The 27,561-nt window shown below is 48.6% G+C and overlaps 14 protein-coding genes across 14 annotated transcripts; 9 read left to right on the forward strand and 5 right to left on the reverse strand.

The window, feature by feature from the left end:
• Nucleotides 1-1,057: 1,057 nt before the first annotated feature.
• N7529_010868 (putative RNA binding protein (Arp)) lies at nucleotides 1,058-3,192 on the forward strand (the record flags this gene model as incomplete). Its single annotated transcript, XM_057246395.1, has 4 exons — nucleotides 1,058-1,213; nucleotides 1,301-1,358; nucleotides 1,437-2,143; nucleotides 2,239-3,192. 4 exons carry the CDS (start codon nucleotides 1,058-1,060, stop codon nucleotides 3,190-3,192), a joined length of 1,875 nt encoding a protein of 624 aa, XP_057091744.1.
• A 1,277-nt stretch (nucleotides 3,193-4,469) lies between these two features.
• Nucleotides 4,470-5,578, forward strand: pre6 (proteasome core particle subunit alpha 4; the record flags this gene model as incomplete). Its single annotated transcript, XM_057246396.1, has 5 exons — nucleotides 4,470-4,497; nucleotides 4,577-4,583; nucleotides 4,640-4,692; nucleotides 4,803-5,190; nucleotides 5,257-5,578. 5 exons carry the CDS (start codon nucleotides 4,470-4,472, stop codon nucleotides 5,576-5,578), a joined length of 798 nt encoding a protein of 265 aa, XP_057091745.1.
• A 287-nt stretch (nucleotides 5,579-5,865) lies between these two features.
• N7529_010870 (CHY zinc finger protein) lies at nucleotides 5,866-6,553 on the reverse strand (the record flags this gene model as incomplete). The annotated part of the gene is made up of 6 exons (XM_057246397.1): nucleotides 5,866-5,947; nucleotides 6,001-6,102; nucleotides 6,160-6,221; nucleotides 6,274-6,347; nucleotides 6,403-6,494; nucleotides 6,549-6,553. The coding sequence occupies 6 exons, from the start codon at nucleotides 6,551-6,553 to the stop codon at nucleotides 5,866-5,868; spliced, it is 417 nt and encodes a 138-aa protein (XP_057091746.1).
• Nucleotides 6,554-6,956: 403 nt separating this feature from the next.
• On the forward strand, nucleotides 6,957-10,758 carry N7529_010871 (putative inositol polyphosphate phosphatase; the record flags this gene model as incomplete). Its single annotated transcript, XM_057246398.1, has 5 exons — nucleotides 6,957-7,001; nucleotides 7,053-9,393; nucleotides 9,442-9,651; nucleotides 9,705-9,964; nucleotides 10,015-10,758. The coding sequence occupies 5 exons, from the start codon at nucleotides 6,957-6,959 to the stop codon at nucleotides 10,756-10,758; spliced, it is 3,600 nt and encodes a 1,199-aa protein (XP_057091747.1).
• Nucleotides 10,759-11,537: 779 nt separating this feature from the next.
• On the forward strand, nucleotides 11,538-13,210 carry N7529_010872 (glycoside hydrolase family 27 protein; the record flags this gene model as incomplete). The annotated part of the gene is made up of 7 exons (XM_057246399.1): nucleotides 11,538-11,615; nucleotides 11,714-11,846; nucleotides 11,898-12,038; nucleotides 12,091-12,180; nucleotides 12,228-12,539; nucleotides 12,588-12,772; nucleotides 12,821-13,210. 7 exons carry the CDS (start codon nucleotides 11,538-11,540, stop codon nucleotides 13,208-13,210), a joined length of 1,329 nt encoding a protein of 442 aa, XP_057091748.1.
• Nucleotides 13,211-13,776: 566 nt separating this feature from the next.
• On the forward strand, nucleotides 13,777-15,708 carry N7529_010873 (uncharacterized protein; the record flags this gene model as incomplete). Its single annotated transcript, XM_057246400.1, has 2 exons — nucleotides 13,777-13,880; nucleotides 13,932-15,708. The coding sequence occupies 2 exons, from the start codon at nucleotides 13,777-13,779 to the stop codon at nucleotides 15,706-15,708; spliced, it is 1,881 nt and encodes a 626-aa protein (XP_057091749.1).
• Nucleotides 15,709-16,424: 716 nt separating this feature from the next.
• Nucleotides 16,425-17,547, forward strand: N7529_010874 (DUF3431 domain-containing protein; the record flags this gene model as incomplete). The annotated part of the gene is made up of 2 exons (XM_057246401.1): nucleotides 16,425-16,810; nucleotides 16,860-17,547. 2 exons carry the CDS (start codon nucleotides 16,425-16,427, stop codon nucleotides 17,545-17,547), a joined length of 1,074 nt encoding a protein of 357 aa, XP_057091750.1.
• Nucleotides 17,548-17,695: 148 nt separating this feature from the next.
• On the reverse strand, nucleotides 17,696-19,366 carry N7529_010875 (F-box domain protein; the record flags this gene model as incomplete). Its single annotated transcript, XM_057246402.1, has 2 exons — nucleotides 17,696-19,022; nucleotides 19,086-19,366. 2 exons carry the CDS (start codon nucleotides 19,364-19,366, stop codon nucleotides 17,696-17,698), a joined length of 1,608 nt encoding a protein of 535 aa, XP_057091751.1.
• Nucleotides 19,367-20,023: 657 nt separating this feature from the next.
• N7529_010876 (GFA family protein) lies at nucleotides 20,024-20,679 on the forward strand (the record flags this gene model as incomplete). The annotated part of the gene is made up of 2 exons (XM_057246403.1): nucleotides 20,024-20,511; nucleotides 20,562-20,679. The coding sequence occupies 2 exons, from the start codon at nucleotides 20,024-20,026 to the stop codon at nucleotides 20,677-20,679; spliced, it is 606 nt and encodes a 201-aa protein (XP_057091752.1).
• Nucleotides 20,680-20,864: 185 nt separating this feature from the next.
• Nucleotides 20,865-21,839, reverse strand: N7529_010877 (uncharacterized protein; the record flags this gene model as incomplete). Its single annotated transcript, XM_057246404.1, has 3 exons — nucleotides 20,865-20,975; nucleotides 21,022-21,349; nucleotides 21,400-21,839. The coding sequence occupies 3 exons, from the start codon at nucleotides 21,837-21,839 to the stop codon at nucleotides 20,865-20,867; spliced, it is 879 nt and encodes a 292-aa protein (XP_057091753.1).
• Nucleotides 21,840-23,075: 1,236 nt separating this feature from the next.
• Nucleotides 23,076-23,285, reverse strand: N7529_010878 (uncharacterized protein; the record flags this gene model as incomplete). The annotated part of the gene is made up of 1 exon (XM_057246405.1): nucleotides 23,076-23,285. One exon carries the CDS (start codon nucleotides 23,283-23,285, stop codon nucleotides 23,076-23,078), a length of 210 nt encoding a protein of 69 aa, XP_057091754.1.
• A 1,442-nt stretch (nucleotides 23,286-24,727) lies between these two features.
• On the forward strand, nucleotides 24,728-25,299 carry N7529_010879 (nucleotide triphosphate diphosphatase NUDT15; the record flags this gene model as incomplete). The annotated part of the gene is made up of 3 exons (XM_057246406.1): nucleotides 24,728-24,821; nucleotides 24,876-25,081; nucleotides 25,171-25,299. The coding sequence occupies 3 exons, from the start codon at nucleotides 24,728-24,730 to the stop codon at nucleotides 25,297-25,299; spliced, it is 429 nt and encodes a 142-aa protein (XP_057091755.1).
• A 303-nt stretch (nucleotides 25,300-25,602) lies between these two features.
• N7529_010880 (uncharacterized protein) lies at nucleotides 25,603-26,136 on the forward strand (the record flags this gene model as incomplete). Its single annotated transcript, XM_057246407.1, has 2 exons — nucleotides 25,603-25,902; nucleotides 25,948-26,136. The coding sequence occupies 2 exons, from the start codon at nucleotides 25,603-25,605 to the stop codon at nucleotides 26,134-26,136; spliced, it is 489 nt and encodes a 162-aa protein (XP_057091756.1).
• Nucleotides 26,137-26,567: 431 nt separating this feature from the next.
• On the reverse strand, nucleotides 26,568-27,544 carry N7529_010881 (N-acyl homoserine lactonase family protein; the record flags this gene model as incomplete). Its single annotated transcript, XM_057246408.1, has 3 exons — nucleotides 26,568-27,176; nucleotides 27,229-27,376; nucleotides 27,426-27,544. The coding sequence occupies 3 exons, from the start codon at nucleotides 27,542-27,544 to the stop codon at nucleotides 26,568-26,570; spliced, it is 876 nt and encodes a 291-aa protein (XP_057091757.1).
• Nucleotides 27,545-27,561: the final 17 nt, after the last annotated feature.

Genomic DNA, 27,561 nt, shown 5'->3' on the forward strand with positions numbered 1-27,561 from the left:
AGGGGGTTTTTAGGCTGGTTGTACATAATACATGCGTGCTCTGATCTTTCTCTTTCAAATACCATGAGTATTATACATCTTTACGTGCATGAACTATGCGAGTTATAAGTTGTGCAACATAAGGTAGTATTCAAGGGTAATATCTAACCATGGATTCTTATAGATCAGTCCATTGGGACTATCAAACCAAGGTCTAGATAGCCTTGCAAAATATCATCTCATTGACGTCTTTGGCATCCCATATATAGCCTAGGGCCTAGAGCTTCAAGCGACGTTCAATGCGAGGGATATAGAACTACACGTGATACGCCACGTGATTGAAGCATTTTAATATTTTGACAGCTGCAACAAGTTGATAGCAAGTGACAATTTTAGGGACATTTGGAATGTCCAGGCACATATTTGTCTCAGCTCTGGCCATGTTTCACTGTCAACCCCTCAAGACATCTGTGCCACATGCAAGTAATTGATGACTTTCTCCTTCAATTGATGTAATTGATCCATGGATGTAATTGATCTTTACCCTGTACTATGTGCGTGTAGCCACATATGCCCAAGTACCAAATGCTATCCTATATCTGATAGGTCTCCCACAGGATCAGGCTGCCCTGTTCAAGTGCAAAGTCGAGAATAGATGAAGGCGTAAGACCAGAGCAGGGATCTGGGCCCGGTTGGGGTTGCACGGTTAAGACCGCTCCGAACACACAATTTCCAGGGGAATTGAGAGAAGAGAAGAATCTGAAGAAAATAGAGAATAGAAGATTGATTCTGAGTGGATTTCAATTATATAGATATTTAAATTGTTCCTTTTTCTATGTAATCTCCCGTGAGCCCCGAAACTTTTCATTTTCAAAACTCCACCTCGAGTTTGGTCTCTTTTCTTCTTCCCCCCCTTTCCCTTCTCTCCTCCCCCGGGCTTTCTTTTCCTTCTATTCTCCTCCACGACTTCTCCCTTGTCGTGTTGTTTGTCTTCTGCTTTTCCCGCAGAGACATTTCTCCCCCTCATTTTCCCCGGGATTCCCCTGCCGCTCCGTTGGCACCGAGCGACAAGTCAGCGATGGCGGCCGTTTCAGCACCTACCCCCAAGCTGGATCGATACATTGTCATCCACGTTGCAACCACCTGCGACGAACATGGCGTGTATGTCACCAAGGACTCGGCCGAGGTGATCGAGTTAGGATGGATCTTGTTGGACTCCAAGACCTGCGAGGAAGTACGTCCCAATATCTTCTACCCAACATTCAATTTACTTAGCCTCGGGAACCCAACGCTGACACCATTTTTTTTCCAATTTGTTTAGCTGCACCGTGAAAGTGTTCTAGTTAAGCCCGTCAATACTCCAATCACCCCGCTTTGCAGTAAGCTTGCCTTGTCATAACCTTAGGATGCATTGAGTTGGGTTTTCGCTAGGATCAGTGGCTGACAATTTTCAAAAGCGAGTTTGACCACCTTGACATGGGAACATGTTCGTTCTGCAGGCACTTTCCGGGATGCCATCTCTCGATTCGACGCTTTCGCCCAGGAACACCTGACCAGCAAACATCTCGAGTTTGCCTTTGTGACGTTGGACTCTTGGGATCTGCGGGTGCAGCTGCCCCGCGAGGCCCGCGACAAGGCCGTCGTGCTGCCCGCATACCTGCAGCATTCCCGAACCTTCGATTTGCGAACTGAATATCAACGCTGGCAGACCCACCACCCCGAGTCGCTGCCTTTCGGTCCCAGTTCGCTCTCTAACATCTGCGCTGCTCTCGAGGTTGAGCCCGTTCAGTCGTCTGCTCCGATCAAGCACAACCTGCCCTTCCACTTGCAAGCTCTGGCCCCCGCTTCGCCGCGTCGTGCTATGGAGGAATCCATTACTCTCGCTCGCGTTCTTCGGGGTTTGATCCGCAAGTCTCAGCCTCCCCAGGAACACCCCGAGATCTTGACTCGTCCCATGGATGCCCATGCCGATGTCCGGGCCTTCTTGGCCGAACGTAGCAAGGTGCTGCACCTCAGTGGACTGCCCCACGATACCACTCAGTCTGAGTTGGAGAGCTGGTTCACCCAGTTCGGTGGTCGTCCCATTGCGTTTTGGACTCTGCGGACACCAGACCAGCACAAGCCTACCGGCACTGGCTTTGCCGTCTTCTCTTCTCACGAAGAGGTATGTTCCATCCAGACATTGGCGTTCTCTTCTTGTCGGGAAACTCGCCTTGTGTCTTATCTCCCACCTTTATTTCCCCGCTAACTCTTCAATAGGCTGCTGAAAGCTTGTGCATGAACGGCCGGGCACTCAATGAGAAAGCCATTGAAGTCTCTCCCTCGTCCAGCCGGGTTCTGGACCGTGCCGCGGAGATCCTCACTCCCTTCCCTCCGTCTAAGAACCGTCCCCGTCCTGGTGACTGGACTTGCCCGTCTTGCGGCTTCTCTAACTTCCAGCGCCGCACAGCATGCTTCCGCTGCTCATTCCCTGCTATGGCGGCCGCACCTGACCCGATGAACTACGGAAACTACGGTTATGGCCCTCCATCCATGATGCCTCCTCACATGGGCCACGGCGGTCACGGCATGGGCGGCGGCGGTGGCGGCGGTGGTCACTCTCGCGGTATGGGCGGCAACGGCGGCGTTGTTCCCTTCCGTGCTGGTGACTGGAAGTGTGGTTCTGAAGGTTGTGGCTATCACAACTTCGCTAAGAACATCAACTGTCTGCGTTGCGGCGCTCCAAGATCAGGGGCTGCTGTGGTAGCCGACTCCGCATTCCCGTCTCCGATGGACCCTCCCTCGCAGTTCAATATGGGGCCAAACTCGATGGCTAGCACTCCCGCCCCGGCTCCATTCGCCTCTACCGCTGGTGGTTTTGGTGGTTTCAGCCAGCAGTTCGGTGGCCCACCTAACAACTATGCTCTGCCCTCCGGTGGTCTGGGTAACAACACTCCCGGTGCCTACCCTCCCATGGGTCAGATGAACTCTGGATACGGATCTTCCAGCACCTCGCACTCGGCTGCCTCCTTTGCCAACCCGGCCACCCAGGCCGCTTTCACCGGCGCCGATCACGGTGTCCCCTCCACCAGTGCTTCGAACGGTGCCTTTTACGGCTCCGATGGAGCCAGCGACCCCTTTGCCTTCTTGTCGTCTGGCCTCGGTGGTCTGACCGTGTCGGATGACCCTCACTCTCGTCGCAACGGCGCCGGTGCCAACAAGTCGCCCGCCTAAATTTGGGTCTAACTGTACCTACTCACGCCCATTCCATGGACTGGGCTCACACTTATGTTGTCCATATTGCAACCCTGCATTGTGGCGGGTTTCTGCGTTGGTTGATATTCGTTGATACGCATTTGTATAAGGGATTCTGCGGTTTTGGTGCATCGGGTTGGAAGGAGTAGGCGGGTTAGCGTGTCGAAGATTTCGGATTCTTTTGCTCGCCTCGCCGCCCTGTGCTTTTGTGTGGTGCTTTTTTCATTTCATCTATTTTTTTTTCTTATATTGGTTTGTTTTTTATGTCACTTTTGGTCGTGGAGCTGTCCCATATTTGTGATTCCATCTTGCGCTATATGGTTGTTTTTGGCGACGGGGACGGTGGCTGGTGCATGTATTTTTGAACCCGGTCTCTCTCCCCTGGTTTATTGTCTGCAGGCATGGACACATTGGCGGGCTTGTTCGACCTGCTTTTGGCATTGCATTAGATATTTTGTGCTACGTCCCTTTCTGCACTCTTTGGTCATGGGAAGCGTCGGAGAATTCACGGTCTTGATCTGGGTGGGATATACTGGGCCTCCGTTTGGGGTGTTGGGGATTTACTTTGAGCTTGCGCCGGCATCGAATCCAGGATCTCTTCGGGGCCTATCGAAGCACTGTGAATGCAACAAAAAAGATTGTTCTGTCCATATTTTGGGTTTCTATATTCTTGTACTCTGAGCGGCTATCTTAGTATTGCAGATCGTTCCTCGGCTTGTACAGATTTCTTAGGTTTAATCTGAACAACTTATTTATATGGGCTTTTCTTCATTTTTTTTTGCTTGGTCGTATTTCGAAAATGAGGTCGTCTTACTGTTCTTCCGTACGTCTTTCTACGAGTGCCATTTTGTGAAGCTCTTAGCTGTTTCTAAACCTATTAGACACTCTATATAGACTCGTGGATATTCTATACATTGAGAACTTATCAAAACCTGATATTGACCCGGAAAATAGTCAAACTCTTCGATTTGTTTAGCGATAGTGTGTCCAGGTGCGAAACTGGGCGTTGTGAATGAAGACAATTTGAGGGTACATGGATTTAGTATGACATGCCCATAGTCATAGGAAGTACCGAGTGGGTGCTGGAGGCAGCCGTAGGCTTTCGCGTCCACCGCCCGGAACCCGTCATTGCTCCATCCCAATTGATCTCAACTGCTCGACGCCTGTATTGCCTTCTTCTACCTCATTTCTTCCTTCGAACTCGTTATCTGCAGCACCATTCAATCAGTCTGTCTTTCAATCATCCTTGATTCACAATGTCCGGATACGACCGAGCTCTTTCAGGTAAGTCAGCTAGCTCCCCACCGCGAGCTCCCTTTGCTCCTGACCCAAACGCAGGCTCTATGATGCTAACCCATCTCAGTATTCAGGTATGAAGCCTTTGAGTGGCACTCCAGCTCCAGTTTGATTTCTAACCCACTCTCAGCCCCGATGGGCACGTCTTCCAGGTTGAATATGCCATGGAGGCTGTAAAGCGCGGTAAGACACGATCACCTGCTCCCCCGGCAGCTTCTACCGTTTCGCTGTCTTTGTTTGATTGCAAGAAAATTAACCTCTAGAGGGACCTTGCTTATAATGGATGATTCCAGGAACTTGCGCTGTCGGTGTGAAAGGCAAGGATATCGTCGTCCTCGGTTGCGAAAAGCGTTCCGCCCTCAAGCTCCAAGATACCCGCATCACTCCCTCCAAGATCGCGCTGGTGGATGACCACATCTGTCTCGCCTTTGCTGGACTTAACGCCGATGCCCGAATCCTCATCGACAAGGCCCGTTTAGAAGCTCAGTCCCACCGCCTGACCGTGGAGGACCCCTCCAGCATCGAGTACATCACGAAATATATTGCTAGCGTTCAGCAGAGGTACACGCAGAGTGGTGGTGTCCGTCCATTTGGTATCAGTACACTGGTTGTTGGTTTCGACAAGAATGACTCCACCCCGCGGTTGTACCAGACCGAGCCGTCTGGAATCTACTCTGCCTGGTAAGTTGACTCGAGCTTATTATATGCGTCCTTGGATAACTGCTAATATTTCATTGCTTGATACAGGAAGGCCAATGCCATCGGTCGTTCCAGCAAGACCGTCCGCGAATTTCTTGAGCGCAACCACCAGGAGGACATGGACCGGGAGCAGACAATTCAGCTGACCATCAAATCCCTTCTTGAGGTCGTGCAGACAGGTGCCAAGAACATCGAGGTCGCTATCATGGCGCCCGGCAAGAGCCTTGAGATGCTTCCTGATGACCAGATCGAGTCTTATGTGAAGAGCATCGAGACCGAGAAGCAGGAGGAGGCGGCCAAGAAGAAGACCCGGACAGGGACCACCACGGCAGCTATCCTCACCCGGCCGGGTGGCGAGTCGACTGAATAAGTGCTAGACTTTGACAACTCGGAGCCTGAGCGGTGACTGCGTCGTTGATTTGTTTCGATTTACAGTAGCGTTGGTCTCATCCTTTTGACGAGAAACCAAAATCATGAAATTTATAAAGCACGGTCTCTCTCTCTCATAATGTATACCCACGCAGGAAAAGGTATTGGTGTCAAAGGAATCTTCCTTATGAACTATTGCAACAAACAGTAACCATCAAATCGTCAGCATCATGAAATTACGCCCTCCCCGAAAATTGTATTTCTCCAATGTATGCACACTTGAGCGAGTTAGCCGACACGGTCTGACATGTCGCGGATGTTGAAAAGTGATCGTTCTTCGTCGCGGGCGACACGGTCGTCCTTGAGCATGCTGCGCATAGTAAGCATCCTGCCAACTCGAAAGATCCTGAGTGCTCGACATACCGGTTGTCCATGCGTGCATCATCACCTTCCACGTGCAATCTCGCTTCTGGCTCCACTGCATCAATAACAAAGTGGTTATCACAGTGCGGGCAATACTCGTCACTGTTGGGGAGAACATTAGCCCATCACTATTTTCCCTGTCCATGGTTGATTTCCTACCTGTCTTCGAACTCTGCGGCATCCTTTCGGAAACATTTCTTGCACTTCTTGCATGCGAAAATCTATTGAGAGATCAGACCACCAGACTTACGCGATCCAAAAACAGGGGCGTACCATCTCTGCGCTCTTCTGGAGCATGTGCGATTCGCTCTCTTGGTGGCATTGGGCACAATCAAACCATTTCCGGCCTAAAAATGTTCAGTCAATCTCCCAAGGTCCGATCTAAGTTCGATTCGAGCGTACAGCAGTGCGAGCGGATGGCCACTTGGGCATTCAGGATGTGTTTACTACAAGGCGGGGTGATCATATTAGCTCGCTGTCGCGCAAATTTTGTGCTAGAGAGATTGAGGATATCTCAATATGCACGTCAGAAATATGCAAGGACTTACCACATGGTGAATATGAAGGATTGAGAAAAATTGACGGGAGATGTCGATGCTCAAGTTCAACAAATCCAGGCACAAAGTGATCGACTCCCGTGATCCTCCACTTTCCTCCCCGCCACTCCATTTCGTTGACTTGTATCTTTCTTTTACTCTTCTTTACTGATCATTTCTGGATAAATATTCTCGCGTGACTTTTTGACGCTTCACCGTTCATCTCGTGTTCCTTGGGCTCTGCGCCGCTTACGTACCTGCGAGCTCTCCAAACCCCACGGTATCCCTGCAGCCTGAGCTTCCGTCTCCACGAACTCCTATTCAACTGCCTCCGCCACACTATTTGATCTCTCGGAAAGCTCCTCAAACTCATGATATATTCTTCAAGCTGGTCTCGGAGACACATTTGCGATAATCGCCATGGCGGGCACGGGAAAACAGCCGGACAGTGATGACCCTCCAACTGTATGCATACGTAACTACCTTGTCCTATACAATGAACTAATTTGGAAGTAGCCACAGAGACCCGTCTCTTCTTTGCTGTCTCACTTTGAGAATTTAGCCCATCGAAGAGCACCCTCTACTGCAAACGCTAGCCCGCGAACCTCAGCAAACTATTTGGCAAACCCCGAGGCAAATGATGGGCTTCGTTCTTCAAGCCGCGCCTCCCTCGACTTGCCCCGTCCGCAATCCCCATGGACTCCAACCGAGGAGAGACCGAACCAGTTCTTGCACTCAAATGGTGATCGCCCCAAGGATCGCGGATTGTCCGAAAGACGATATGGCCGGCCCATCTCAATGAATTTCCACCGTTCTACTCCACAACTCCCACCGACGTTGGCAGTCCACTCGCCCCAGTCACCTCCTCGCGGACAAGATCGCGACGATGTTTGGTTGCAGCGAGATGAAACCCGTAAAACTCGAAGTCCAGGGCATCGTTCGCGGGAATCAGCGTCTGTTTCGCCCGCACCACCTCGGCCGTTGTCTCCGATCCCGAATTTCAGGTCGTCCACTTCTGGAAGGGACACTATTCCGCAGGTTTCGCCTGCATTTTTGCGCCCCAGTCTCACGGGGAGCCCAGCTGACCGAAAACTGAAGAGCGCCTCGTTGCCACCCCCGGCTAACCGCGCATCAAAACCGAAAATTCCGGCGAAACCGGCTATCTTTTCTCATCCAGATACAGGCAATTTGGCTCCCCGGTCTGAAAGACCTTCCCCTGATCGAAGCGTGTCACCTTTCAACACCCCTCCAAGTAGTCCGGAGAAGACTTTACCAAGGCCGATCTCTACTGCAAACGTTAGCTCTAAGCCACCACCAGGTCGACCAACAACGGAACCTCCCAGTCGACGCTCATTCGATGAACGGTCACCTGCTCCGGCAATCAGTGCAAAGCACGATGCTAGAGAGATGGGATTCTCAAGGAGTCGACCTGTGCCGGAACCCTCAAGGGCCTCCAAGCCTTTGATGGTACAAATTCCCTCTACCCCTGTGGATGCTCCACAATCAGCTTCGACGGCCCCCCCTCTCTCCGCACAGAGGCTTCGAGCTAGCGATAGCCCCTATGCTCGCCCAGGGCTTCCCCCACGACCCTCTGGGGTACCACCACCACGGAGGGATGGAGTCTCTCCAGTCAGGGAGTCTCCCCAGCATACAGGCCGTTTTGAGCAGATGACGCCGGTTGCCAGGTCCGCACCCGCTTTCCCACGTATTGGCGACTCCTCAGCCCCGAAACCTATTCAGCGACAGCCTTCTCAACCTCGTGACTCCCACCTCTCTTCTTCGCTTCCTGAGCGACGTGTGGCGCGCACAGACACAGAGGAAGACGAGCAAATTGAAGAGCCAGCTATCTCACGAACAGATTATCCTGATGCCTCAAAAGCCAATCGACGTCCTCCATACCTCAAAACTGGACCGAAGGAGATCTTGACGAAATATGACACCCGATTACTGGCTGTGTGTGGCAGATACGTCTGCACAACTGGGTATTTGACTAAAGTTTGGGATTTGACCACAGGCGAACAAGTGATGAGCCTCAGTCATGGCGAGACGGTAAAAAGCTTATCTCTTGCGTTTAAACCAGGAAAAGGTTTAGAAGACGAGGGTGAGCGTATCTGGCTCGGTACCAGCGCCGGAGATATCCACGAGGTCCATATTCCGAGTCAATCCATCGTGGCCACCCGATCATACCCATCCCGACGGGAGGTGATCCAGATTCTACGACACGGCAAAGAAATGTGGACATTTGACGATGAAGGTCGGCTACTTATATGGATGCCAGATGAAACTGGCACACCGAATTTGCAGTATAGCTACCATAACGCCCATGAACGCGTAGCCCGAGGTCACACCTTTTCCATGGTGGTTGGAGATAAACTTTGGATGGCAGCTGGAAAGGATGTGTATATCTATCGCCCAAATGCGGGCGATGACGCTTCATTCAAAGTCTTTAAACGACCTCTTGGTCTGCAGCACTCTGGTGATGTGACTTCTGGAACTTATTCCACACAAGATGGCGGCCGTGTCTATTTGGGACATTCCGATGGTAAGGTAACCGTCTACTCTGCGACTGACTTCACGTGTTTGGCGGTGGTCAACGTCAGTGTGTACAAGATCAATTGCCTTGGTTTTGTCGGTGACTATCTCTGGGCTGCGTATAAGACCGGCATGATCTATGTCTACGATGTGACCACCAATCCTTGGACAGTGAAGAAAGACTGGCGCGCCCATGATAGCCCCGTTTCCGGCTTTGTGTTGGACATGAGCAGTGTATGGACCATGAATCGTCTGCAGGTGACCTCGTTGGGCACTGATAATTGCATTCGTCTTTGGGATGGTATGCTGGAAGATGATTGGTTGGGTAAGTGTCAGTCTGTTTGATTCATTGAGTGGTTTTAACAAATTCTAGATGCACGCATGCAAGACAGAGATGTAGAGTACTGCAATTTCCGAGAGATCAAGGCTGTTGTTTTAACTTGGAACGCTGGTGCTTCTACGCCTGGTAGTGTGAGGACGTCTGATTTCATTAGAGATGCAGTCACCCCGGAAGACCCGCCAGAGATCTTGATATTTGGATTCCAAGAGCTGGTTGATCTTGAAAATAAGAAAATCACAGCCAGTACGTCATTTCCTGTTTCTCTCCCGTGGAAACAGTTGCTTACATTGCTACAGAGAGCTTGCTCATGGGCAGCAAAAAGAAAGAGAACGGCGAGAAGGAGCATATGAGTCGTCAATATCGAGTGTGGATCGATCATCTTACCCGCACTCTTCACGAATGCATGCCCTTGGAGGAATCATATGTCCTGTTGCATACTTCGAACATGGTGGGCTTGTTTACTTGTGTTTTCGTCAAACACAAGGAACGCCATAATATCAAAAACATTAGTGCTTCAGAGATCAAGCGCGGTATGGGCGGTTTACATGGCAACAAGGTTTGTGATACCCGGGTCTTTACTGTGGCTTTTTTTCCTAACCGTACTAGGGTGCTCTTGTCTTCCGCTTTGTCCTAGACGACAGCTCAATGTGTTTTGTGAATTGTCATTTGGCAGCCGGACAAACCCAGACCGCAAACCGGAACAATGACATCGCCGCGATCTTAGAAGCCGAATCTTTGCCCGCCGAAAGCAACATGGCCCTTCGAATAAACCAATTCGCCAGTGGCGGCGATGGGACCATGATCATGGACCACGAAGTGTGTATACTGAACGGAGACTTGAATTACCGAATTGACGCAATCCCTCGCAACGTTATAATTGATGCGATTCGTCAGAACAACCTCTCGAAACTCTTGGATAGAGATCAACTGCTTGCTTCGCGACGGAAGAACCCCGGTTTCAGACTACGCAGCTTCACTGAGCGACCCATTACCTTCGCGCCGACTTACAAGTACGACGTCGGCACAGATGAGTATGACTCAAGCGACAAGAAACGCTCCCCCGCCTGGTGCGACCGCGTTCTCTACCGTGGCCTGGGTCGCGTCAAGCAGCTCGATTACCGTCGACACGAGGTCCGTGCCTCCGACCACCGACCCGTCAGCGCGGCGTTCAAGATTCGTGTCAAAACAGTTCTTTCTCAGGAACGGGCTGTAACGTGGGATGTATGCAACAAGGAGTTCCAGGAAGAGAAGCGCCGCTTGGCTTCTGAAGCAAGCATCGAGTATCTCATTACTGTCCTTGGCACAGATCCCCGCGAAGCTCGTGCATTGATCATGGGAAAGAAAAAATAGCCTTGTCCATGATTGCGTTTCTGTCTTCTTTTCCCCGAGTGAACCTCCTTTTTTTTGTATGCATTTTGGCGGAAGCATGGCGCGGTGTACGTTGTACGACTAATGATTTTACGATAGATATGTATCATGATGCTGTCCCTAGATATATAAACATTACTATGGTTACTATATCCTCAATGCATCTTGCTTTTCAAGCATCAGTATTAACCAAAAAGATTACCTATATTTAGCTTGGTTGAAGTAGCAGAGGATATCATCTTTCTGTCTACTACCGGATCTTGCGCACTGCATAGACGTTACTCTTGTGGTACTTCGGTGTAATCTGTACCGTTTTATCTAGTCCCGATTCAAGCTAACATTGAAATCTGAAATTAAATATATAAATACTAAAAATAACACGTTTCAATATATAACATTGAGTATGTTTATTCAATATTTATAAGTATATAGAATACAGATTGTAGGTTGTTATATCCAATAAACATTCTATTTTTATATACTATTATAACAAAGAATCAAAAAATCAATGTTAAGTATCATTTCAATTATTGAAGAGTCATTATTATAGCACATGCATGTAGGAGCAAGACTCAGGGGAAAGCCCTGTGACATTGGTTGGACAAGGAAACCGCTGGACGGTATGCTTGACGCTTGGCATAGCCTTCTCACCCGAATTGCGTCGAGCACTGGCAGCACCAGACAGAATATAAAGACCAGCAAGTCTATAGCCAATTTGCACGACATGAATAAAGTCGAAACCACCAGTTTGAAAAGCTAAAATGTTGGGTCTCTTGTCGCTGATTATCACGCTGCTCATTCTTCCAGCAGTCAATGCTTTGGTTAGGGATAGTGATGTTGTGAGTCTTGTGTCTTTTTTATATTCCACATGCAGCCATGTTTCTTCCAACATACTTTTGCAAGAGAATCATATAATAGACACTGATGACTTGAATAGGGCAAACTGCCAGCTCTAGGATGGAACTCGTGGAATGCATTTGAATGTGACATCGATCATATCAAGATCATGATAGCTGCAAACCAGATTATCAATCTTGGATTGAAAGATGTGGGCTATCAATATGTGAACAGTACGTGAAACAAAGGTTAGATGAATAGTTGAGACATACTGACTTCTCTAGTTGATGACTGCTGGAGTGTTAAGAATGCCCGAAACGCGAGCAACAATCGCATCATTCCTGACCCGCACAAGTTCCCTGGTGGTATTTCTGGGGTCGCAGACAAAGTGCATGCCCTGGGACTGAAAATTGGGATATACAGTAGTGAGTGCTTCACCTTGTAGGTGGTACGGTGTTCAAGCCAACATATATATAGGTTCGGGTGAGACTACTTGTGCTGAATACCCTGCAAGTCTGAGATACGAGATGGTGGATGCACAGGCATTTGCAGACTGGGGTATTGACTGTGAGCACCATTTCGGCCCCTATGTTTTCAAATATTGATGACTACAGACCTCAAATACGATGACTGTGGCGTCCCCCCAGAGTGGAAAGATGAATACACTGGCTGCGTTCCTGACAGCGACGAGGATCCCGCCAGTTGGAACTTCCCTAACGGCACTTGTCCTGGTTTGATCAATGCTGCCCCAGAAGGATATGATTGGACAACTTCCAAAACGCATCAACGCTATATCAGGATGCGAGAGGCATTGTTGAGCGTGAACCGAACAATCTTGTATTCCCTGTGTGATATGGGTCACGCAAATGTGAACACCTGGGGTAACACGACCGGTAACTCGTGGCGTATAACAAATGACATCAGACGTAAGTTATTAGCTGCTCGCAGGTATCCTATCGACTGACTTTGCACAGCGGAATGGGGCCGTATCGCAGAAATCGCAAATCAAAACGTATTCCTGTTGGACTACGTCAATTTCTGGGGCCGCCCTGACCCGGACATGTTGGAAGTTGGCAATGGGAACCTTACTCTCGAAGAGAACAGGGCTCACTTTGCACTATGGGCGGCGATGAAGTCTCCTTTACTCATTGGCACTGCAGTATGTGGGAATTTTACGTCTTTGGAGATATATACTGACGCCCGTTAGCTTGATTCGATTGACGATGAACATGTGGCCATTCTGAAGAACAAGTACTTGCTTGCCTTCCATCAGGATCCCGTCATCGGTCGCCCCGCTCATCCTTATAAGTGGGGATATAACCCCGATTGGACATTCGACCCAGCTCACCCAGCGGAATATTGGTCTGGTACATCGAGCACGCTGGAGGCAACGTTGGTGCTCATGCTGAATTCCGAGGACGCAAATTCCACCAGAACAGCAGTGTGGAGCGAGATTCCTGAACTCAAGAACTATAACTCATACGAAGTTATCGATGCTTGGACCGGAAATAATTTGGGATGTGTACAAGGCCAGTATAGCATCACTTTGCAGAGCCATGATGTAGCCGTGTTGGTGGTGAGGAAGGGGCAATGCTAGCCAGGGGGACAGGAAAACGATTCTGTTGGAGCATACAGGTATGTGTGAATTGATGAAATGTAGCTTATTGCCTAAGTGAGTCTTGAATCGTGTGTCCGTAATAAATGTCACAGAGCCTATTGTTTCTGATTGTTCAGGCGCGAGGACTTCAAGGACCGCATGAAACGGCAACTACAAGACAGATATGCACAATTGATATGTTCAAACAATCTATCACGAGTGAAGAAATATGAAACTCTTTGATCGATCCGAGTCCAAGGTTATGTGTCGGTCTATACTTGGAGAACAAAGAATTTTGGTGGAACTCGAGGTTCAGCCGAGTATTCTTAGACTCCGAATGCCCTTATACCCCTTGGTCAAAGAAATCAATGTACTTGTGAGAATGGGAATTCACTTTGTTCGGGTCCTGGCTGAGAATTACTTAAAAGCCTCGATGTCCCTCGCACAATACCCATTCTTCATCATTTGTCATCTCCCAAAAATCTCGTCAACAACATCAGTTTTCAAACCCATTCAGATTGACTAACACGGCTTAGATCTCAAATACCATCAATCTTACCACAATAATGGCTCCCCACCACTGCAAAGCTCACGCTGGTCTGCCCAGAGTTTGGCGAGGCTGGGGCGAGTTGGGCAATCGCAAGGCCGAGCTTCAGGCCATAGAAGATGAGTAAGTGATAAATGATCATTCATTGCTAGGCATACACTAACATATTCTTAGGTACTTCAAAACGAACAAGCCCGACTACAAGCTTCGACACCCTGACGCTCCCCGCTACAGTTGGGATCTGCACTTGGATGTCGCACGCAAGTGGACCAGATATTTCGATTGGAGAATTTCCAAGAAAGACCGTTCCAAGACTACTCTTCCTGAAATGGTCCGTGTAGAGCATATCCCAAGACTCCTAAATTTCTTTTACACTGGGGACTATTCTGTCGATAAACGGGACATGGACAGATGCGAGGTCGGACCGTGCCCTAATGGATGCGTGACTTGTACTCAAATCTGCCAGCTTCTGCAAATTCACCTTTCTATGTTTCGAACAGCCCTTTTGCTCAGAATCCCCGAGCTCCAGGGTCTGGCTTTTAGCAGATTCCGTGGTCTCTTGGACACTGCCTCTATCTGGGTATTGCAGTATGCTGTTCACATAGTGTACAGCCGGCCTCCTGTCCCCGATGGCCGCAATGACTTCCATGTTTCAGCCATCAAAGGCCTTATGGACTACCGGCCTGAACTAGTACTTCCCGCGGTTCTCCGATGGTGTGGCTATTTCCGCATGAACCCAAAGAAGGCATATGGTGAGCAAGAATTCTCCGGACTCCGCCGAGCATTCCGTTCGTTCAACACACACTTGACTTTTGGATTGTGGCTGGACACTGTTGATATTACACCGCCCACGCTTCGATTCCCAGGTGAAACGCCATCCATGATCTGCATCCATCCGTATCTGAGCACTCAATTCCCGAAAATGGCAGTGGATCCTAACCGCTCAAACTATCAGTACGTTACATATCTGCAGCCACTGCCTTTCGAGGACTTCAGCGAGCAGCGACCTACTAACGCACGTGAATCAACTGAATCGCCCACATCCAGCGGTCCAATTCAACAAAACCGACAAAACGTCTCACAGATTACGATCGCGGCCAATCAGACCTCCTATACTCCTATGCAGCAACCATTCCAACCCCTAGGGGTGAATACGTCGCGAGTAGCGCAGACCAACCCGATGGCCACATTCACTTACGACACATCTGAGATCTCATTTGACCCAATGCAGGTAGACTTTAGCGCAGCCAGTTTGCCAGGATTTGACTTCGATCAGATGTTGGATTATGAACCTGTGGCTTCACAGGATGCAAATGCATTTGACTGGGAACAGGCAATACAGTGGACCGCATCGGACGCAGCCAAGTTTGAATTCACAGATCTTATCAATGAGGATATCGTGGACACCAACGTGCCGAATCCAAACTATTACCCACCCCTACCCGAGATGGACTTTACCGGACTGGGCTCACTCAGGCCTACAGTCCGGACTGCACAGGAAATTACCACAGGACCCAATTCATCGGCCAATATGGCCCCGAATCCCCCTGTTCTCTCCCCTGCGCTCACAACCCAGGCAGTAATTGACTGGACCAAAGCCACCGCATCCTCAATCGATCTGACTGAGGAGCCGACCCAGGTTCAACCCCCGCCTGCATTGCGATACAGCCTGCGGAGTCAAGGCTCAACCGCCACTACTGTAAGTGAATCCACCGCTGGTAGAAGTGAATACTCTCCTTCAAACCCATCTTTGGCCAATTCTCCGCGGAAGGCAAGCGAGGAAACTAGATCCAAGAAATCCCGGCCCAGTTCCAGCCCTAGCAGCCCCCGATCACCGATCATTCGTGTAAAGAGACGTAAAGTGGCTTCATCTCAAGCTACGCCCAAGAGTGGTTTGGCTCATACTCCCACTCCCCGATACAATCTTAGGAGTCGCGCACCCCGAAAATAGGTAGCGGAAGTATCGAACCAAAGTAGTGTATGGTGTACTAACATATAGAGTGAGCATTATTACTATCATTCGTCTTTTTAAGCTTATGCGTTTTCTTTTGAGCTCGTTTTCATTTGTCAAACTAGATTTGCTTTTTCTTTTACATTGCCTTGATTCGAAAGATAAAGAAAAAAAGATTGAGATCTGCAAATGTTCCACTTTAGTATTCTCCGAATTGAAGATAATATCAGTGTCTTACAGTCCATTTTGTGATAGAAAGTGAACATAGCTCGCGTAGAGTAGATGTATAGTAGATGTGATCATTTTTCTGACAGTTGTATTGCTTCTCACACAATAAGCGCTAGATTACGCGCCCTCGATCCCATTTTGATATAACATGTGATTGGCCCTAAACGATCAGGCAACCGAATAGTACTTCTGGAGCGTCTGCAAGTGGATTATGATAAGAAACTACATCAAACAGTTCATTACTATTCGTACACAATGACCGACTGTTGTACTTTGAATCTTAGCGTGATACTATTTTATTTTGTTGACATCTCGACTTGTATGTGACCAAGGAAATGCCCCGAGTCCACTACGTCAGATACTTCATGATAATCTTTTTTATATGTAATCCTTCCTTCCTATTTTTGGTTTAAATTGTGACTATCGACTCTTTTCGGTTCATTTGTTCACTCTATGAACATTCAAATAAATTATTGAAAAGCCATCAAATGAGTTGGTTCCCATATTCCCCGCTCACCTCCCACCATGGCTGTCTTGTGCCACGATCGCGAGTCTTCTTCATCTACCTAGGCCTAGCAGCGATATTGCTCCTGTTATCATACCAGATCTTGCTCAATCGATCACCGACTGTGAGCGCAACAGGCGCAAAAATCGATGAAGGTGTTATCGCGGTAGAAGGCGAACATTTCAACCCAGACCCTGTACAACCCGCCGAAAAGGAATTGGTTTTCGCAGCGATGCAGGCAAGTAACATGTCCTGGGTTGAAGAGCACTTACCCGATTGGCGGACGAACATATATCGCGCTGACGCCGAGGGCCAAGACGTGTTGACGGTGCCAATCAACAAGGGTAATGAGGCAATGGTCTACTTAACGTATGTATACGTGCTATCTCTCAACAAACCAACTGACACCCCTTTCCAGGTACATTATTGATCGATACTGGACCCTCCCAGAGGTATCAGTCTTTCTACATGAAAACCGATACCAATGGCACGTCGACAACCCACTCTACGACTCCGTGATATCAATCTCAGACCTACAGTCGGACTTCGTCCAGGAAGTCGGGTACGTGAGTCTCCGCTGCGCCTGGAGCGTTGGATGTCCCCGAGAACTGGAGCCAGCGCGCTACCTCCGGGAGAGACCCGACGACAGCCACCACCCGGCAGCGATGGAATATCCGGATCGCTTTATGGAGCTGTTTCCGCGGGCGGAAGTGCCAGAGGCCGTTGGGACTCCATGCTGCAGTCAATTTGCTCTTTCGAGAAAGAAGATTCACGAGCAGAGTATTGATTACTACATCCGTTTGCAGCGGTGGTTGATGGACACGGAGCTGACTTCGGGAATTAGTGGGCGCGTGCTGGAATATTCGTGGCACAGTGGGTCTTTTCGCTCTCGTTCTCGCGATCCTTTTGCTGACTTCTGGTACAATCTAGTGATCTTTGGGAAACCTGCCCAGTACTGCCTCGATCAGCGGGATTGCTATTGTCGAACTTATGGTTATTGTAATATGACCGACACTGAGATACAAAATCATTGGGTGTGGCGCGGCCTCACACTGCCGGAGGGATGGCCAGAGCCGAAAAAATCAAATGAAACGCCCGCGCAATAATAGCTGCATGTATATTGATACCCTAGCGAACCGAACGTTTTCCACTTATGTACTCGATGACGATTTCATAGACCCTTTCTTCGTACGCATTCCAACCTAGATCACGCCGGATCCCAGCCGACCATTCCGGGAATCATAAATAAAGACTTCAACGCCACAGATCCTGTTTACTCAATCGATTCTGATTCCCATGACCACTCTGAGGCCGGTCACCCTCAGCCGGAACAGCCAAGAAGCCACCAAACCCATTACCGACCAGGACGCTCTTCCGCGCTTCGCCACCCCAGGACCTGCTGAGCTGGGCCTCGTGGAAGCTCACGGGGCGAGTTCTTGAATCGCGGCGGCTGGCCGCCGGACTCGGATCGTACGGTGTGAAGTTCCACTCCAGTTCGTCCAGGCCCTTGCTGTACACGTTCAGCGGCTGTGAGAGTCCGCCCTGCGTTCGGGGTCCACTTTCACCGCCACCGAATAGTCGTGGCGGGGGCATTAGCAAGAGTGTGTCGGGGAACTCGGAATCCCGAACATATAAGTTTCGAAGAGCTGGTAAAGCTCGAGCCATTAGTGACGAGATGAGATACGTATAGTATGAGGATGCCACCGGTGGCATCCCATGATTATCGGTTTGAGAAGTGAGTTCAAAGTGCAAAAGATGCAATGATTTTGATGCCATTAGGGGGATTTGCTCCATAGGGAACGAGGAGGAAACTTCCTGAATGATGGAAAGATTCTGGAGTCGTGGGGCTGCGGCGAGGATTTTATGGAGATGCGACGGAATAACCCCAGTGGATGACAATGTCAAAGATTCCAGGGCCGCTTTGTTCGCCGGGGTGGACAGGATCGCGGCAAGCCCGCTTGCCGTGACGTTGGGTGTATCGCGGAGTGTAAGAGATTGGACTGCGGGGAATGGCGGGAGAGGCACGTTCACCGCGAAGGCAGAGTCAAGAAGCCAACTGAGCTTTTCAAGCCTGAGCTCACGAAGTTCCGGGAATGCAGCTAGCCCGCTGCGTAGAATACTAGCCTCCAGCTTGATCCCGGATAGCTCGAGCACCTCCAAATGCATCCATAGCCCGGATCCCTGCAGCTGCGAGAAACCACGCTCGGCACCCTGGCGGTAGCTCATGCGACGGATTTCGGGACACCGGGCCATCAACTCCTGCTTCAATGGTATACACGATAACTCGTCGCTGAACAAACCCACTGGGAGATCAACAAAGCGGAGATTAGGCAAGACGGAGATAGTGCGGGCAATAGTGGCTTTGTTGGCTTCGCGGGTCATGTAAGGCATTCTGAGCGACAGAACCATATTGCCCAGTCCCTGCGACTCTCGCACGACGCGCATAAAAAGTTCCAGCCGAACCTGGGGCGCATCAATGGGAACACCATTGCGATCGAAGACGGAGCGGCGTTTTCGCTTGGCGGCTAATTCGATTTCTAATTCGCAGTAATGGACAGGATCGATGCGGACGTTTGTATAGCTGAATTAAAAGCGTTGTTAGCTCTGCAACCCACAAAAGGCCACCGTGGAGCATTGGACTTACAGTAGTGCCCGCGCATCCAAAAACCACCGCTTGCACACGAGCGCGCAGTGCGCCAGGTCGCGCATGTCGCATAGCATGCAGCCATCGCTTGTTGATTCCTCGGAAGTGTCATATGTATTATCGACCGTGTGAGGACAAACAAAGGCAAAAATGCGCGCCAGCACCGTCCGGGGTAAGCGTTTGGTGCAGTCTCGGCCTGGTACGCGCGGGGGCGATGGAGGCTCGGTCGCGACCCCCGCACTGCGCCTGGAGCTTCGGCGGATCTTGTCGAAGAGGCCCATCTTACGAAGAAAAAAGTATCAAATCGAAAGATGAGAGATGATAGAAAGGAAATAAAAGAGAGGAGAGAGGAGAACAAAGCGCATGTTTGATGCAGGGTCCGCCCCGTACGCCTCTTAATATCCTAACAGGGATGAAACACCAATCAAGACATCGTTGGCATCTTAAGCGCTGTATCAAAGCCTTCACACTTATATATAGTTGCGTTTGAAATAAGCAAATCAGGTAATCAGAAACCCAATTAGACTCTTACAGCAATGGTTTCATTGGCGCCTATAACTTATAACTGCATCCACTAAATCTATGGAGAGGCTGAAGGGTTTTAGCTTCATGACATCATAAAATTGGGCTGTTGTGTATGAAGATTCTGTTAAAGAAACGGAAATATCCAATGGTTCAAGGATCTAAAGTCTATTTAAAGCCTAGATCTTTAGATATTCCATTCATTGACATCGGGTATGTCGAGGTAATTCCCTGTTTCTCTTTGCAGTTACCCGTCATCGATTGACATCATTGGGCCCCTGGTTTTTCCTCTCGTTTTTTCCCTTCACTACTATAAAATTGGACATAGGATTTCTCTTTGCTCAGACACCATACACTCTTCATATCTTATCAAACAAATATTCAACACAATATTCAACACAATATTCAACACAACCATGGCAGACGCAGACTTGCCTCTCCCTTGTCCGGCATTCACCAACACAGTCCACGAAGATACTCTTTCAGACGAAGATTACAAGCACCGTCCACCATATGTAATGAAAAATGAAGCTGAATTTGGAGCCAAATGGCGTGGAAAGTGCGTATGTGGGAAAGTGACCTATCTCCTCAAGCAAGAAAAGCCTCTCAATGCCAAATACTGTCATTGCCATGGCTGCCAGGCTCTTCACGGTGCTCCCTTCCAGTGGGCTGCCATCTTTCACAAGGAGGACATGTCATTTATCAAGGGGTCCAGCGGTCTGGTGTTCTATTCCTCGACTCACCGATCCCAGACATATAATCTGCCAACTAAGGTTACTTGTGAAGACTGCCACACCCCTCTCATGGACGAAGGTCGGAATGCGTGCTTAGTCTTTCCGGAATCGATTGAAGTTGAGGGATCGGACGAGGAACAAAGGCGGAAGAAAGAGCCATTGAAACCGACGTATGTTCTGACACGCTTCGATCCATCGTGGATACTAACAAATTGAATAGATGTCATATCTTCTACGGGTCACGTATGCTCGACATTCCTGACGGTCTTCCAAAATGGAAAGGAATGGAAAATGCTAGTGAACGTTTGGATGATCAAGGTAACCCGATCAGTACTTAGCAGGGAACAAGACGGATAGCAACCGACCACATTGGTCTGAGTACAAGCGTTGCTTGAAATGCGACGAGTGGTATTATTGCATTCAGGGCGGTTGGGAATACCAAATGAAGGAAGCCCATGTATAGTAGACATATTTGACCCAATTGTTTTTAAATTGATATAATATAGTCTGATTGACCTACAATCTACGACGCACCACAAACACCGGACTGCACAGAAGGCGGGTTACTAGTTGCGCTCCCCCAATCCGCAGCCCCAATTGCTTTTCCAGCATCGGTACTATCGTCGGCTCGGATCTATATTTGTTAGCACTGCCCACATACTGCAGAGGGAGAACTTTACATAGTGTTGCGGTTCAACAAAGTGCCACCAATCCTGGCTGCGGAATGCATTGTCCAAAGACTGACTCGCCGGGTCGTTCCAGCCAGTGTTGCGAGTATCGAAGTGAGCATGCTTCGACCACGACACATACACCTTGGGGTGGTCGTTGTTCTTCACTCCGTTTGGATCCTTTGCTTTGCCGGCGTTTACCTCGTCGGTAGTAAGTGTATTTTGAATATCACCCCACGCTAAATTGTGATAACCACTGTGTGCAGAGAGCAGTGCCCGTGATGGCGCCCACATATTGTTGGCATCGCGAGAATGGATAATCACCACTCGCTCCCAGTCGCTAAAGCCCATGTTAGAGGTCAAACGAAGGCTCTTGTTTTAGCTACTTACTAGTCATGTCCAGTGTTGATACCAGAAAACTTGGCACCATCCTTCTCATAGAAGAGATTGTACACCACGCGCACCTCGGCATCGTTGCATTTCTGGTATGTATAGTATATCGGGAAGGCAGGGCCAGCATTCCCAATACCAACACCAGGATTGCGACACTTGCACCCAACATTTGGGTAGTCGCACTGCGGCGCAGCAGGTGTTTTGTGAGAATTGTCATATACATCTGCAGCGTTCGGAGAGCCACCGAACGCCCATGTCGGGTAGCAAGGAGGCTGGTTCTGAGCTTGACCAAAGAACCACATGGGCGCATAGCGGTCTGCTAAATCTACGCCGCCAGCATTGAGGAGTGAGCCCATCTCATCATCGCTGATCTGGGTAACGGCGAAGACATTGCGAGCAGCGAGAAGAGCCAAGCCGGCTCCCAACTTGAAATGCATCGCGCGACGATTATGGTACGCAGGTGGCCTACTGCAGAGGGTGGACGTAAATATTTTTTTCGGGGTTTGGGGGTTTAAATCCTGAATCGTATGGGCTCAGTTGGTATATTCGGAAGACCGCAAGGACATAGATGACCTATTTCCCAATCGGGCGAAGACCTGCTAAGGGTCACATCGTGCCGGGCGGGTCTGTCTTAGCCCCGGAGATACCATGCGCATGGGGAATCTGGTGGACAACAGCATTTGCCAAGCCTAGTATGTATGAGTCTTACCAATTGATCGAATTTCATGGAGTTAGGACAGTTGCACCCGAGTTATCCGTTGTCAGAAATGGTAAATAGGGATTCGTCAGGGAATCAGGATCTGAAACAGTCAGATCTAAAGTGGATATTAGTTTTGGCCCGTCAGCGATCTTTAGAGAAACTGGTCCCTGAAATAATGGCCTTGCTTTGAGAAATGATCAGATTAAAGGTAGGATGCAAGCTGAACAAAGAAGGCTTGCAATTTTAAAGCTTCCCCTCATCTGATCCAAACACCAAAACCTTCACAGCCAGTGGGGCATAAAATCTGAAACAAGCTAGATTCTGGATTCTTTTTCTTTTCCAATCGTATCTTATTGTATGCCTGTTGAATACCAATCTTCATGTACCAGAATTGACCCTCAAGAGGTATACAGAGATCTGTCACCTCATTCTGACAAAGCGACATAGAAATGGACCTCAAAAGCATCTGTTGATACAATTCTGACCTGGCAAATAAGGATATGCGAACATTACCCCTCATTTGGCAATTGTTATAGGTTGAACATCGGTAATAAACGAAATGTTACAATGATGTCCTGATTTTTCCATCTTGTTCCGAACAGAGCATGACTGCTTTAGCTAATAGGACCGACAGCATCATCAGGGGAAGCCAAGAACCGCACAAGGGTGCCATTGAACTTGGCCACCAGACACGCAGCAAAATTATTTCTGGCAGGCCGGCTCTTGTCGCGAGAAGAGTCATCAAGTTATCCGTACCCGGAAAAGTAATCAGTATGTGCTCCCTCATATTCGAGTCCTTGGAAAGAGGCTCATGAACGCGTCCCGTTGCAGTCCCAAACATGATTTTATCCAAAATAGGAAAGTTCTCATGCAGGACGATCGAGTCGAGATGCGTATCTGCGGGCCAGGAGGTGCTGTTCGCAACTATGTTAGCCCAATCAATTGTTTCTTGCTCGATTGAATCGATATGCTGTTATTGGATCATGGCCAGAAGGTCACGAACTCGGGTAGTCGGTTTGATTGAAACTTGCACAGGCGTCATATTGAGACACATTCCGATGATACCCTGCCCTGCTTCCGGTTGGGCGGCCCGAAAATTTGTGACTTGCCCAAATAGCACATCCGTCTTCCCAGATTCTTGTGTTAAGACATATGCCCAGGCCGCCTTGATTGCTGTAGCCATCGTGATTCCGGTTGTCAGCGCGGCATGTGAGCATGCCCTGAAGTAGATGACATCGGCTGGCTCTGCGTTTGACAATTGCGGTAATTTGGTCACCTCATTTCCCTGCAGAATACCCCTCTTGTACTCAAAGGCCTGTGGTGCGCGTTGACGCGCGCAGACCCGCCGGTAGCTTGTGGAACCTGCTTCTGGGCGCCAACGTGAGGCGGTTTCCGGATCAGTGAAGATCCTCTCAATTTGTTGAAGCAAAGGACCACAATAGACACCATCGTATTAGACATGAGAGACACGGACGACAAAGACGGACTTGTTGAAATCACGATGGATAAGCGTGAAACCGACTATAAATTGGCTTGTGCGCATTTATTTTCGCTTACATGGCCTTGCTAGTTGTCTTATTTGATCTGAATAAGATCGAGGATTTGATGCTTGCATGGCAGACCCATTGAGCTAGAAAAATATACAGTGCACTGGGTAAGTGGGCCGGTTTGGAGTACCATTTCACGCTGCTTATGGACCAATCAGACCACATAATTCGAGACATGGGATCGAATGCTCTTATACAGGGCATTACATGACATGTTGGGAGTTTGATCTATCAATTTTAGCTTGATTCAGAAGTCTGCTTGCTGATGCTCGCTTATAGTATCCACTACTCTAAAAACAGTTATAAAGCGATCCTCCATTAAGCTCAATCCGGCCCACTTGCTTAGTGCACTGGCTATTCCACTAGCTCAAGGGGTCTGCCATGCAAGTATCGAATCGACAATCTTATCAGATGAAATGAGGCAATCCGACTGAACGCAATCGGCCCATTTGCTATATGATGCCCGTTCCACGTGCATAAATGCGCCTAACCCAGGCGCCAAGCATCGAACCTTCCAAACCGATGGGAGATGGCTAAACCAGGCAGGATGGAGGGGATGGGGTGTGATTATATGGCTCGGTTACTTTTTGGTCTTGTTTGTCTTGTTCGTTATGTTTGCCTGCTTAGTTGCTTCTATCAGGTCTAAATGGCCTGAATTGGGCAAGATGGGATGAAGTCCATGTTACTTGCTCGTATGTATGTATGGACATCATTTTGATATTGATCGCATGATTCGGGTTATCTAACCTAACAAAGGTCTCAATTCCAAGGTTTTAACCTGGTTTTCCCGAAAAACATCCATGGATGCTCCAGGACTTAGTAAACAAATTAGTCAGAAACGTCGTGTATATGATGTTGTGCATTAGAACTCTCTAAACTCTCTAAAGTATTAAGGCACCTGAGCTAGAATACACTCCGAGATCTTATGGTCTCCATCTATCCACGTGTGATAGTGACAAAGATAATGAGCCACAGTGACAATAAAACCCGTTCCCACCCGCCCCACTTCACATATATAAGCACCGAAATCACTCTTGACATTTCCTAGCAGCACACCCCTACCCTAAATCTAACAAAAATGGCTCATCCTAATCCTAGAGTTGGAATTGGAGCGTTCATCCTCAGGGATGGAAAATTTCTCATCGGCTGGCGAAAGGGAAGCCATGGCGCTGGTGCGTGACGCATACCACACATATTATATGTGTTATCAAATTAACTATCTGCAGGAACTTGGGCTCTACCCGGGGGTCATCTTGAATTCGGCGAATCGTTCGAGGAGTGTGCTGAGCGCGAGACGCTTGAAGAGACGGGCTTGAAGACTCAGGATTGGCGCTTTTTGGATTGCAGCAATTCAGTGTTTCACGATGATAATAAGCATTATGCTACGGTTTGGATGGCTGGGGTTTGTTGTGATGAGAAGGCTGAGGCAGAGGTTCGTCGTCCTATCTCTTTTCTTGTTGTTTTCTCTTTATCTTGCTTTTTGTGTATCTTGCGTCTGTATATGGCTGACAAGTATATCAGATTATGGAGCCCGAGAAGTGCGAGGCTTGGAAATGGGTCTCGTGGGATGAACTGCGGGCCTATGAAGAGGAGCAATTATTTTTGCCTCTTTTAGATTTGTTTGGACAGCGGCCTCACTTTCGGATTTAAGGCGATATGCTAGATAAATGGTCGAAATGAAGATCGATGGAGTTTTGTGAGCCTCGCTGTTTCTGACTGTGTTATCTACAGTGCCAGTCCATGTGTGCCATGAGGTTTCTTGGCCGCCTGCTTTTTCCATTAGCCCTATAGGAGGCAAAATGAATGCCAAACACAATGTAAGGTAAGACGACTCATCGGAAAGTATTCATAGTCAAATCTATCAAAGCTCTCTACCATCAGTCTAAACTCCGCAAACTACGATACTCAATGTACGCCTTGAAGTTTCACACTGATTTGAGTCTCCAACACAATATGCTTCCTAGCGCTTTTCGGTCCTTGTTGGCCTCACGCGTCGCGTCACTAAAAGTGTTCCTACCGCGCGATATCTTCACGATCGGGTCACAACGGATTTCATCACCCATGATGCGACAGGAACTTTGGTCGCCAAGAAGGTACCAGTCTTTTCTCTGTAACTCAGGAGATACTTATGTTGTAATCGATACAGGGGCTGGTGCTGCAATCAGGGCTGCCAGCCCCTTTACACCAGCTTCTGCTAATTCTGAGGATAAATGTAAACTTACGTTTTTCCATGACTCAAACAGTTTGGCTTTGGTCAGTTATTAACGTAAGAGATTTCTGTACAACCAATGCTCACAGTTTGTCCTTAATGCCAGAATCATCGAGTTTTCCCGCCTATATGTCCCAGCCCAAAAACCTCGCCAAACGGAGTCAAATACAAGCCCTGCAACTTTGTTGATAAGTGGCAAGATGCACGAGATAGTACTAGATGGAACTCTCGATGGTAGTGTGACGTCCCCTTTTTTGCCCCCTTCTTGCGGATACTGACTCGTAATATCTATAACAACATTTGCTGGGCACTCACGTGCTTCTGCACGGAGCTTGGAAATCATTCTTGACCAACTGAAGATATGTGAAGTCAAATCTCGAAGCCATTGAGAGCTAGTATCTTATTGACTGCTTAAAGTCGTAATAGTTTCCCTGTCTATCTCCAGAACATGCATCGGTCAATCCATCCAGAAGCCATTCCACTTGTCGACGATTTCGACCACAAATATGAGGCTAATACCCAATGGTCGATCTTCACCCCATGGTTTCTGTAGTTTCCGTAACAAGATGTTCTGCCACGGATTTGTAATAGTCTGACAAGGCCTCATTTCATGATTGATTTGAAAAGTGTGCCGTGAGCATAGTAGGAGTGCATCTCAACCTATTGAAATAACATCACACCACACTTTTGATGGGTAAAATTTCTCACTCTACTCAAAGTATGGCTTTTCATTAAAGAGCTTGGTCGCAACCTCCATATCATGACCAAAGATCAGTCGAGCATTATACAGCCTTTGAAGCCTGCGAATCATATTCAAACTGCGATACCACGCATTGTGATCTCTCGCTAGTCCACCATGGGGATGTCCGAGCTCATAATTCTCCGAAACATGAAATTGATCCGTAGTCCAAATAAACGGTCCATCATTGGCAAGATTAACTTGCATAATGCAGAGCCCAGGTGTGTGGCCGGGTGAGTGGTAGATGATAATACCTTGGAAGAGATCCAACTGCGACTCGTTGAAGGTGGACCACTTGAGCTTCTCGAGAAGCATGTAGTGCCCAAGATAAACTCCTAGGTCTGCACCAGTTGCAACTGCCCAGCAGGCGTGCTTGAACTCTTCTTCGTGGACATAGATTGGCACATCTGTGCCCACGAAGTGCTCAAGACCACCAGCATGATCAAGATGAAGGTGACCGATAATTACAGCCTTAACGTCCTTGATATCGTTACCAGTGGCTTTAATGGCGTTTGGAAGTCTGTGTTTGTCGGCGTATTCAACTCGCGGAAAGACATCCGTAATCGGTGCAGGCCAATGCTATGTTTTATTCAGTTGCGGAACAATGATTCTTTGAAAGAGGGTGACAAACCAGTTCTAGATCCTCGGCACATCCCGTCTCATACAGAATGAGGCCAACTCCTGGGTACTCAATGAGAGCCGAAAGAAGTATCAGATCCCGACGTTTGTTCGGTGGGTTGAGATCGCTCAATTTGCTCGTATTGGCGCCTCTAAGGATCCTAAATCTGGTCAGTGAAGCTTTTTATGCGTTGGCTTCTATACACAGACCAAGACTCATCTGCTTGAAGAGTTCCCAGGTTCAGAATGTGCATTTTTGTTCCAGCGGGACATTTGAACGCAGGAATAGCTGCATTTACCATCAAAGAAGCAGGGTCAACAGAAGCCATTTCTTCGTTTGGTTGGG

The sequence above is a fragment of the Penicillium soppii genome (genome assembly GCF_028829465.1).
Source record: "Penicillium soppii strain IBT 18220 chromosome Unknown utg000010l, whole genome shotgun sequence".
In the NCBI taxonomy this organism is placed as follows: Eukaryota; Fungi; Ascomycota; class Eurotiomycetes; order Eurotiales; family Aspergillaceae; genus Penicillium; species Penicillium soppii.